Source organism: Nicotiana attenuata, chromosome 12, assembly GCF_001879085.1.
Source record: "Nicotiana attenuata strain UT chromosome 12, NIATTr2, whole genome shotgun sequence".
In the NCBI taxonomy this organism is placed as follows: Eukaryota; Viridiplantae; Streptophyta; class Magnoliopsida; order Solanales; family Solanaceae; genus Nicotiana; species Nicotiana attenuata.
Genome location: NC_032000.1, coordinates 23676416 through 23688346, shown reverse-complemented (window position 1 = coordinate 23688346; position 11931 = coordinate 23676416). Strand labels below are relative to the sequence as shown.

At 38.0% G+C, this 11931-nt stretch overlaps 1 protein-coding gene across 1 annotated transcript; it reads left to right on the top strand.

Moving 5' to 3' along the window:
* LOC109235442 (protein NUCLEAR FUSION DEFECTIVE 4-like) lies at window positions 7900-11498 on the top strand. The gene is made up of 2 exons (XM_019401556.1): window positions 7900-9163; window positions 10807-11498. The coding sequence occupies exons 1-2, from the start codon at window positions 8007-8009 to the stop codon at window positions 11279-11281; spliced, it is 1632 nt and encodes a 543-aa protein (XP_019257101.1). The 5' UTR covers window positions 7900-8006; the 3' UTR covers window positions 11282-11498.

Here is an 11931-nt window from a genome sequence, read left to right as displayed (position 1 = left end):
GAGGCTGGCCTTTCCACACTGCACTGGTTCAATGCATGGCTACTAAGTCTAAGTGTAAGCATTGCCCGGGGTCCTTGAGACCCTTAGGGAACTTTGATGCACCTAGACTCTGATTTGTCTATGGAAATGAGGCTTGAAAGACCATTGGAGGCTTCTGGGAAACTTGGGCCTAATTGCAGGCTCTCTATAGAATAGCTTCTTGATTTTGTATTTTTACTTATATAATTCATTCATTGGCCTGTAATAATTTGTAAACAGAAATTTGGGGTACTTAGTAAAAAGGGGTGGGTAGATGTATACTTTGTGGGGTAACATGGGTAGAAATCCTGCTCTTAGGGTTTACTTTCAAATTGCCTGCTTCACTCGATAGAAACATGTTCATAGGGTTTTTAATCTTGTTGAATCTGATTGCTTTTGCATAATAGAACCATGCCTATAGGATTCCACTTCTAATTTCATTTGCATCATAATAGAAATCATGCCTATAAGGACTTCACTTCCAGTGTCGTTTGCATCAAATAGGAATCATGTTCTTAAGGTTCTGCATTTTCGTCATGTTAGAAATCATGTTCATAGGGTTTCAAACAACCGTGTCTTAAATCATTTCAAATATAGATACCATGTCTATAGGATTTAATTCCTATTCGGTTCTAATAAGTCTTTAATATGTTACAAAAACTTGTGACGCGCCTAGCTACCATGCCTGTAGGGATTTCCATTCGCAATTACGTCTAGTAGTCTAATTAGCCTAATAAGTCAATTTCATTTTCGCCTAGTTTACTTCTTAAAACTGGCCTTGTTAAGTGATGACATTTCCTGAAACTAGTTCTTTCAAATTTGACTTAACCTCATTAGATATCCTACTTAGAGGTGTCAAAAGGGTCTATTTCGAAAACTTGTTTGTCTCTGCATTAATATATAGACACAGTACTTCACATAGGCAAGCCTTAGGGCATTTTTTCAAAACCTGCATTTCCCTGAAGTTGTTTCCATCGTTCAACATTTCTGATTCTAATAAGTTGTTAAAAAGGAGTCATTAGGAAACTATTAGGATATAACTTCTGAATATGAAAGTGGTCTATTTCTGCATAATCACTTAGAAATCCTGCTTTAGGACTTTGATTAATAAAGACCCTAACTGTGTTTGAGTCGTTCTGCTTGTATGTTTGTTTGAGGAGGAAATTGTGAGCCTTTTATTTGCTCCCATTATGTGAAAGTCCTAAATGTTTTTGACGGTCACCTTAGATTTTTGCCTTTAAGACCTTAGGGGTACGTCTAAGAACCACCCATAGGTAGAAGTCCTAACACCCTCCGGGACCATTAAGAAGGGACGGGTAGCAGCACGCAATAGGAATCAGTGACCAAACACTCGCTTTGAATGACCAATAAGGGGATGGGAAGGGTAGACATGGATGTGATGACCGGTGCGCTAATGCCACGCGTAGCCCCTTTCCAAGGAGTGATTACCGGGCATTGTACTGATGTGATCCTATAGGATAACCAACCTAGGATCCCTCTTTATAAAATCCTTTCTTTAAAACTTTGTTTTACAACTTGTTCAAAACTTTATCTTACTACTTGAGTTACTCTACCGTGCTTCACTTGCAACCTATTTGATTCAACTGTTTACTTGTAATGGACTGATTTGTGAATATAAGTTCGGTTGGGACCCACAGTTGTGGACCAAAAGGGGTGCCTAACACCTTTCCCTCGAGGTTACCTCGAGCCCTTACCCTAATCTCTGGTAATACCAAACCAACCCAAGAGTTAATTACTCTAGGTGCCCTAACGCGCCTTAACTCGTTAGGTGGCGACTCTTCAAATACTCAATTCCCAAAAGAAAGTGAGTCATTACCCCCGTGAATGTCGAAACACGGACTCCTCCCCGCGGAGGAGAAAAAAGGGGGCACGACAGAAGGTTTTATGGGTGCTCAAACTATGGTCGAGCCAATTCTTGTAATTTTTTTAGGTGGTTTGACCCACCTCTTCCAGATCACTATAAATAGGTAATTTCATAGCCGTTATCAAGAATTAGAGAGAGAGATCGACTAGAGCGCAGGAAGAGAGTGAAGATCATTAGATCTTTAGTTGTTGTAGTAGCACTAATAATTGTAATTTTTTTCTTGGTCTAGTTAGCACTAATTAGTGTCTTCATAACCCTATGTACAATAATAATGACAGAATGAATGATGTATTTTTTTGTGGAATGAAAAGCAATTTTGACATAAACAAGCACACATATATAAACAACGAAGTTCGATCAACCTTCTTGGTTGATAAAATTAGCACTGAACTGCTGCCTAGTAGCATAAATAATTTAAACATTGTTCCAATAGAAAAGTCATAGTTAAACATACTTAAGTTTACCTACAAATTAAGTTCTACAACTAACAGACTTAAGTTATCACAAAAACAAACATTCAGTCATCTTTATGGTTGAGATTGGTTGATGTTTTGCTGAGATTGGCTCAAGTTTGGACATGGAGAGTGGCTTGGCTGAGATGAAGAATGGACTTGAGGTTGGCTAAGGCTTGCTTGAGTTTGTCTTCTCCTCAACTGTTGTTGAAGTTGCCTTTGTGATATAGCATTTATTCCTTGCCACCTTAGTCCAGGTGCACTGTATCCAAGATCGATATTGGTCTGTCTAGCATCCATTACTTTTGTAGGAGCAGAATGTACCCTATCTCTTGATCCACACTGCACAGGAAGCCAAATTAGCACCCAAACTACTAATATATAAATAAAAATTTAAATCCTCAATGATCTTACCCTTTCTATCAATGTTCCCGTATCACTAAACAATATACCAAATCCAGTAGTTCTTGGTCTTCCTCGAAGTCCACTACCTCTTGGCCTTCCTCTAACACTAGTTATAATATCCTCAGAAGTTCTTGATCTCATACTTCCAGTATCCTGATGTAAGATAAAATACTATCTGGTAATTTAAAAATCATGGTCCTAATACAGATTAACTAAAGAAAAAATGAATACTTACAGATGCACTTGCAACAGCTGATGGCTAAGTATTTCTGGTCTTGGCAGTTCCAGAATCACTTGTAGGACCTGATTGTTGAGTTGTTGTTTGAGCTGCCTGTGATGGTTGAGTAGCACCAGCATTTCTGGTTCCTGCTGTTCCAGATCCTTGTCCTTTCTGAAATTCCCAAAGTATAAAATGAGATATAGAAACAACCAAAGTACAAGTCACAATCAGAAACAAATTGAAAGCATTACCAGGATAGGACACCCCTTCTTGTTAAGGCCTACTGTCTTACAATTAGAGCATGTCATTGGTGTCCCTTTCCTTTATCTCTTACCAAACTTCTTTTTAGGTTCATCTCGAGCTCTTTTCCTATTTTTATTAGGTCTACCAGGCATCTTGGTAATTATAGGAGGCTCAACAGTTGGATTCTGTGTTGATAGCCACATCTCCATGTTGGTTACTAGCTGTATGTAACAACTAAAAGCCTTCAGGTATGTTTCTTTCCTGTACCGGTGGGTTACATAGTCAGCAGGCTCAAATCTCTTAAAAAACATTGCACATATAGGAGCATGGTATTCCTTTGATCTGCCATGATCTACATGTGCATGTATTGTTGGAGAAGTCAACAATATGTTTGTAAGCGCCATGTTGTATCTCATACCCAGTCTCCCCATTCCATTTAAATTCATGCTTAACAGCATATTGAGATTGTTCCTCTATGTACCCCATTGCCATAGGAGATACATCAGAAATCCACCTTATTGCAAATTCTCTCATGGTAGTCATCCTTTCCATCACCTTCACTCTAATCTCTTCTAACATGGTTATGATAGATTTGTGCCTAGCAGAAAAGATCCAACTGTTAAAGGTCCCACACATGTTTTTCTCCACAGAATCACATTTACTCCAATCTTTGAAGAATGCTCTACACTAACATTGTTTTGGGTATCTCAGCAAATCCTTAATGATCTTACTATCACCTGATTCTGCCAACTCATCTATCTTAGCCTTCAAATATGCTTCAAATGAAGCCCTTGCACAGGCCCAAAACTTCTTCCTTCTTTCCTCTCCTTTCCACTTTTGTTTCAAGTTGATCCATATGTGTCTTGCACACATTCTGTGCTCAGCATTTGGCAACAACTCAGAAACAGATGCAACAAGTCCCTTAAGCAACAAGAAAAATAATTAGAATATCAGAAACATATATAAAGTAGACAAGTAATTTAAGGAAGAACATGGGTGAAGTATATACCTTCTGCATACGGTCAGCCCCTCACCTTGGGATTCTGTGAGTTGCAGATCATGCATCAGGCACCTAAAAAACCATGACCATGTGTGCTTTGTCTCCTTTTCAACCACTGCCCAGGCAACAGGGTACATTTGGTTGTTACCATCTTTACCAATGCATGATAGTAGCTCACCCTTACACACACCCTTCAGAAATGCTCCATCAAAGCCAATAACATTTCTACATCCTTCCAACCAACCAACTTTGCAAGCATGTAGACAAATATAGATACCCACGAACACCTCTTTACCAGGTATTGTCTCCTTGGAGGTCTTCATAACAACAGTGCTGCCAGGATTTGTAGACCTCAACATGTCAGCATAATCATATATTCTAGCAAACTCCTGCTTGTATTCACCAAGATACTGACCCATGACCTGATGTTTAGCCCTGACACATATGGATTTTCCCGCATACACACCATACTTTATCCTAATCAAATCCTGCAACTTCCTATGCTTTATTTCAGGTTGGTTGATAATCTTGTCCTTGAAATGTTTAGCTACCCATGCTGTATTAGCCATCTTGTTTCTGGTTGCTCTAAAATACTTATGAACAGGATACCTAAACAAGATGGCTAATACAGCATGGGTAGCTAAACATTAGCCATCTTGTTTCCAAATCGGATTAACTTTTGTTTCGTTTACATTTTTTGTTTATATGTTATTTTATCTTTTCCAGAATTAGTTTACAAATACAGTTTACTAACATTTTGTGCCTAATTATCTCTTTGATTCTTGATTTGGAAAGTTTGGAGAAGATGCTCATTGCTAGGTTTTGGTTCTATTTGATACTATTGTGGTCCTTCTGAATAGCGGAGAGCCGGAGATAAATTTAGAGTCCATTATTTAAATTGTCGCTCAACTATTTGAAATTATCTAATAAAGTCGTGTTTCTTTTCTTTGTAACAAAAAAGTCATTTGACTATTCATATAATACTCAGAAGGTCACTAATTAGATTTCTTAAACGTTCGGTGGCCAAATACTTATTTCACCCTCTAAATATCACCATCGACAGTTTAGGAAATCTAGTTGATTGATCTTCTAAATGCTATAGAAATAGTTAAATGACTTTTCTGTTATACAAAGAAACATGACTTTGCTATACAATTTTAAATAATTGAGTGATCATTTGCATATTAAAAAAGTATTAGAAAATTATACATCGGATTTAAATAAGTAACTTAAAATAACTTTTGAACCTCCCTTGCCATCACGTAAAATTTCTAGTTGACATTCCCGATTTAACCCCTTTTTTCTCTCATGCGGCTTTTCGTTGGTCAACAACCAACCAAAGTGCTCTATACTTCTTCACTACTCGTACAGGCTTGACGAAACTTTTTTTTTTTTTTTTTTTTTTGCTTCTTTCTTATTTGCCCTACATTTTTTCCGACCAAGGGGTTCAATAATTAAATCCCGTTTCTTTCACCTACCTACACTAACAGAAATTATTGAGGTAAAGTAAGATTGCTGATTACATTGTGAACAGTAAGTACTTAGTTGATCATGTTTTATGAATACTAAGTTGATCATGTTTTATGATTGGTGGGAGTAAATAAACAGGGTGTTGCAATGGGTAACTGGTTCCCCGTTATTTTGTATTTTTATATAAGTATTATTTTCAACCAACTAACAAGATACTTGTAGTATGATTCCTATTATTATTTGAGAATTATGGTTTCAATTTTAAACCCCTTCAAGGGGATGTGCCATGGTGTATGCTTTTTGCTGATGACATAGTCCTGATAGACGAGACGAGGGTCGGTGTTAACGAGAGATTGGAGGTCTGGAGACAGACTCTCGAGTCCAAGGGTTTCAAACTAAGCAGGGCTAAGACAGAGTACCTGGAGTGCAAGTTTAGCGCCGAGCCGAGCGAAGTAGGCAGGGACGTCAAGCTTGGATCTCAGGTCATCACCAAGAGGGACAGTTTTAGATATCTTGGGTCGGTGATTCAGGGGGACGGAGAGATCGACGGGGATGTCACTCACCGTATAGGGGCGGGGTGGTCGAAATGGAGGCTTGCATCAGGAGTCTTGTGTGACAAGAAAGTGCCACAGAAACTCAAGGGGAAGTTTTATAGAGCTGTGGTTAGACCTGCCATGTTGTATGGGGCTGAGTGCTGGCCGGTGAAGAACTACCATGTCCAGAGAATGAAGGTTGCGGAGATGAGGATGCTCAGGTGGATGTGCGGGCTCACCAGGTTAGATAGGATTAGGAATGAAGTTATTCGGGAGAAGGTGGGGGTGGCCCCAGTAGATGAGAAGATGCGGGAAGCGAGGCTCAGGTGGTACGGGCATGTGCGGAGGAGAAGCCCCGATGCCCCAGTGAGGAGTTGTGAGCGGCTGGCGGTGGTTGGCGCGAGTCAAGGCAGAGGGAGGCCCAAGAGGTATTGGGGAGAGGTGATTAGGCAGGACATGGCTAGAATGCGGATTTCCGAGGACATGGCCCTTGATAGGAAAGTCTGGAGGTCTAGTATCAGGGTTGCAGGATAGGGGCTTCTACAATTTTTCATACTTCTGTCCCGGGGCTGGGGGGGGGGGGGGTTGGTAGGGCTCTCCATAGATGATCTGTGTATTGCATTGTGCCCCCTTATGGTAGTTACTGATCAATATATTTGCATGCCATTTTATTTATGGTTTATGTTTAGATAATTATTTATGTGATCTCTGCTGGAGTTACTAATGCTCTTTTGCTTTTTGTTTTTTGTTTTTGTTTTCCTTTTCCTTTTCCTGAGCCGAGGGTCGATTGGAAACAGCGTCTCTGCCCTTTCTGGTAAGGGTAAGGCCTGTGTACGTATTACCCTCCCCAGATCCCACCTTGTGGGACTATACTGGGTAGTTGTTGTTGTTGTTGTTGTTGATATAAATGCTCGTATGAATTGCGGCAGGTCGCAAAACAAATCGAGCTTTTAACGAATAGTTGGGGCAGCACTTATTAGTATATGAATTTTATATATGGATTATTTGCTTATATCCGAACTAAATTAAGAAATCAGAGTAATTACACTAAGTAAGAAATTCTCAGTATCAAACTGAGCATGACTTTAATTGTGAACTTTTGAATCTTGAACCTGATATAAAAACTTTTATTCAGTCAAGTCGACCTCGAATTTGATCTTTTGGCAAGTATTTTTTTTTTTACGGAGCCAAAACTTTCGTATAGCAAGTAATATTATTATTAATGCTTATCATCAAAACTTACATATAATTTACTTTATAGGTAATTTAATTGTAATATTTTAACTGTCAATATATATAAATTAAAACTCATATTAGGCAATTTCGGTTGTTCGAATTGCATTCATTGTAGTAGAGCAACGCCTAATTTTGTACACACATATTCTATCTCTTGATATTGTCACCATCTGGATTTATTATGAATTTATGATCTACTAAAATAAAAGCATACTTTAGTCTCTGGCAACCTTTTTTTTTTAAAAAAAAAAAAAAACTCAAACAGAAAAAGGGAAAATGACTTAAAAATCGTTTTCTAATTGCAAAAAGGGGGATGAGGCAACTTGTACGTGTCTTCGTAGAAACAACTCTAATCAACGTGACAACTACATATTTTTAGTAATTAAAAATTAGCCACTTGATCATGATAATAAAAGTTTTTTTCTCTATATAATAAATCATATCTTATGCACCCTCAGAATCAGAGAATACGAACCAAAGTCTCTGTCTCCCTAAATCTTTTTCACTTTTTTCAGCTTTCATTCATTCACTTCTTTGTATTTTAATGACTTTCAAATATTCTTACAATTCGCCGGTCGGAAAATGGCTCGGCTTCGTCGCCGCTGTTTGGGTACAAGCCATTTCCGGCAATAACTACACATTTTCCAACTATTCCGACGCTTTAAAGTCTCTAATGGCCCTTACTCAGCTCCAATTAAACAACCTCTCCGTCGCTAAAGACGTCGGGAAAGCGTTCGGAATACTCGCCGGACTTGCCTCCGACCGACTTTCTACTCCCGTTATTCTACTCATTGGTTCAATCGAAGGCTTCATCGGTTACGGCGTTCAATGGCTTGTCGTTAGCGGCACAATTAAGCCACTTCCGTACTGGGTCATGTGTATATTTTTATGCATGGGAGGTAACAGTACTACATGGATGAACACCGCCATATTGGTGACGTGTATTCGTAATTTTCGAAAAAACAGAGGACCTGTAACGGGAATTTTGAAAGGTTACGTGGGTTTAAGCACCGCTATTTTCACCGATATTTGTTCGGCGCTTTTCGCTAGTGACCCTTCAACTTTTCTTCTCTTGCTCGCTGTAGTCCCTTTCGCCGTTTGTCTATCGGCGATTGTATTTCTCCGTGAAATTCCGCCTTCCTCAACTCCCGCTGAAGAGAAGGAAGAAGTTAAATATTTTGGTGTCATTAACGTCATTGCCGTTATCATAGCGGTTTATTTGTTAGTTTTTGACGTTTCAGGGACTCATGGAAAAGTTTTTTCACAAATATTTGCAGCTATACTCCTAATCCTTTTAGCTTCCCCTTTGTTCATTCCGGTTCATTTAATGGTGAAAAACTTTATCCGGTCCAATTCAGAAAATTTTGATGTTGAAGGCAATGAAAATGAAATTGTAGAGCCATTACTGGTGAAAAAGGAGGTCGTTGTAGTGAAGGAGGAAAATGCGGCGGAAATGGAGAGAAGGGTTCCTGAAATTGGAGAAGATCATACGATATTTGAGGCGATAAGGACACTGGATTTCTGGATATTGTTTGTTTCGTTTCTTTGTGGAGTTGGAACTGGTTTGGCTGTGATGAACAACTTGGGACAAATGGGATTAGCTTTGGGATATACTGATGTTTCCATTTTCGTCTCTCTCACTAGCATTTGGGGATTTTTCGGTCGCATTCTTTCCGGCTCTGTTTCCGAATACTTTATCAAGTAAGTTTACTCTTTCCATAATTATACTGGTTACTTAATAGTTAGAGTAGTATTTACTTTTAGTAGTACATGTTGCTTTAAGTTTGCTCCTGCTCTAGATTTAAGTCTGGTCAAACCTCTCTATAACAGCCTATTTACAGGGGCGGAAGGGTTTCACACGAGCTCCCTTCGCCATTACACTGTATATATAAAGCAAAATCTGTTTTTTACCTCTATATTACACAACTCAAAAGTGTAGCTTAGTAGTCAAGGGGGTTCAAAATCTTTGTAAGGTCATAGGTTCAATTCCCACTAGCTATAATTTTTTTTAACTTTATTCTTTTTGAACCCCCTTAGCGAAAATCCTGCCTCCAACACTACTCATTTGTTCCAGATTCTTTTGGATGTCATAGCGAAGTGTTGTTATAGAGAACATATATTATAACGTAGTATGGAAATGAGAAGTTTTATGGTGTGCCTAACTGACACGAGTTGTGTGAGGCCTATTTTTATCTCACAAATTTGTGATCCCATATCTTACACTTTTGGGTCCACAAAATTGTAAGACAATAAAGAGGACTCACACAACTAGTGTCAGTTATGTGAAGCACAAAATAAAAATTTTCTATGAAAATTGGTTCCATAAACAACTTGACTTTTATAGTAAATATCTGTTACATAGCGATATTGTTATAGAGAGATATGACTCTATATATATTTGCTTTAAAATCATGCATTCTTATTTACCTTTGGCTAATTGGGTAATAATGGACAGTGTAACGTTTGTATGAATTTATAGGTATGTCATAAAGTTTCATTTTCTAAAGTAACTTATGTTAAACTTAGAAGCTGAGTTTGGTTGGAAGATATTTGAGTGGAAGGAAAAGGGAGAAGAAAAGTGCGGCACTTTAATTGAGCCCACCTACTACCATTCTCTTTTAATTTTGTTCTCTTCTTCTAAGTTAAACCTAGTGGGCCGTGCAGCTAGTGGTAGGTATGGTTATCAAAGCAGTAAAAATTTCGTAGTTTCAGAAATTATGAACCAAGTAATTCTTGAAATTAGTCAAGATGAATTTGTTGAAATTGGACGCGTACAAACTAATTCAAACTGATGTGAGGACTTATAAAGGTTCACCAAAGTAACCAGATTGGTAAAAATTCTTGCCAAGTACGATTGGTTAAATAAGGAATCATAGTAATGGATACATAGAATGAGGGCTCCTCTTTGTGTTAGACTAGTAGTAGTAATAATTAAAGAAGGTGGGACATAGATTGGCAGATATTTTATGTGCATTGAAAATGCCTTTGCATAAAAGTTGGAAAAGTCCTTTTCTTTGTGACGTACTCCTTGCTTATGAAAGATCTACTTCTAAAAGAATTCCTATCTTAATGTTCTCAACAAGATCTGAGAAAGATTAGAAAATGCATTAAAATCTAGCGGAAAGGTGTGGACCATTCTGACCAATAGATGCATGGCTTTTAAGATAAAACTTCCTAAAGTTGGAATAGGGTACACTTTTCTCCATCTTGGCATGTCTAAACAAATGCTTATAATTTTCAAATCATTTCCCCCCTAGAAAGTGACAAGAATGTACTTAATTTGGTTTTGTACCATTTTATGGGGTTTCAGTTCCTTTATAGCATCTTAATTTCTTTGTTTACAGGAAAGCTGCAATGCCAAGGCCAATATGGAATGCAGCTTCACAGATTGTAATGGCTGTAGGATACATCTTAATGGCAATAGCTATGCCAGGATCACTCTACGTTGGCTCTATCGTCGTTGGAATTTGCTATGGAGTTCGTCTTGCTGTTACTGTTCCAACTGCTTCCGAACTCTTTGGTCTTAAATATTACGGCCTTATCTATAATGTCCTAATACTCAACCTTCCACTCGGCTCATTTCTCTTCTCTGGTTTGCTCGCGGGTCTGTTATATGATGCTGAGGCTACAAAAACAGCTGGTGGTGGCAACACTTGTGTAGGCGCTCACTGCTACAGGCTAGTATTCATAGTGATGTCTATAGCTTGCATCGTTGGGTTCGGATTAGATATTCTGCTAACGATCAGAACCAAGAACTTATATGCTAAAATTTATGCAAGCAGGAAAACAAAGAAGAGTACTACTGCTGTATTGTCTTGATAAATGAATGTTGATTCTCTTTGGTAGTACTTGTTGTGAGGTGAGTTGGGAGGACTGATAGGAAATGTTTTTCCTAATGATATCTTTTCACTTGCTTGTGCAATTGTGGAATTCATAATTGTGTTTGATTTGTTGGAATTCGTTACTTGTATTGAGTAAATCTGAGTTCTTTGTACGCTTTTTAGCCTGTAAAACTATTAAAAGTGGTATTTTATTTTACCATGTTAATACGAAAAACATTACGTCTGATTTAATTCGTACACACTTGGACTATGATTCATGGATTGTAATAATCTTTGCTCAATTAAAATTTTACTTTATCGACCTTTAAATTATCTCAAAATTAAAAGAATTTGAATAGCAGTAAGACTAGTTCTTCTGCACGACTAAACAGCCACTGTTTTCATCATGGAGTTGGTCCTTTTTGGAATTGCTCTTCTATACTTGGCCTAACCAACCGTTCTTTTTAAATAATTTTGCGTGTAGGAATATAATACTAGAAGTGAACAATCAACGACAATCCACAAGATAATGCAATGAATGCACATCAGAATTCAGAAATTCCAAGGAGTTAGTCCAATGGTGAAAAACTAGCAGGAATCAATATCTAGTAAATGATTCAATGAGTAGCCTGTTTGACCAAAGCTTTT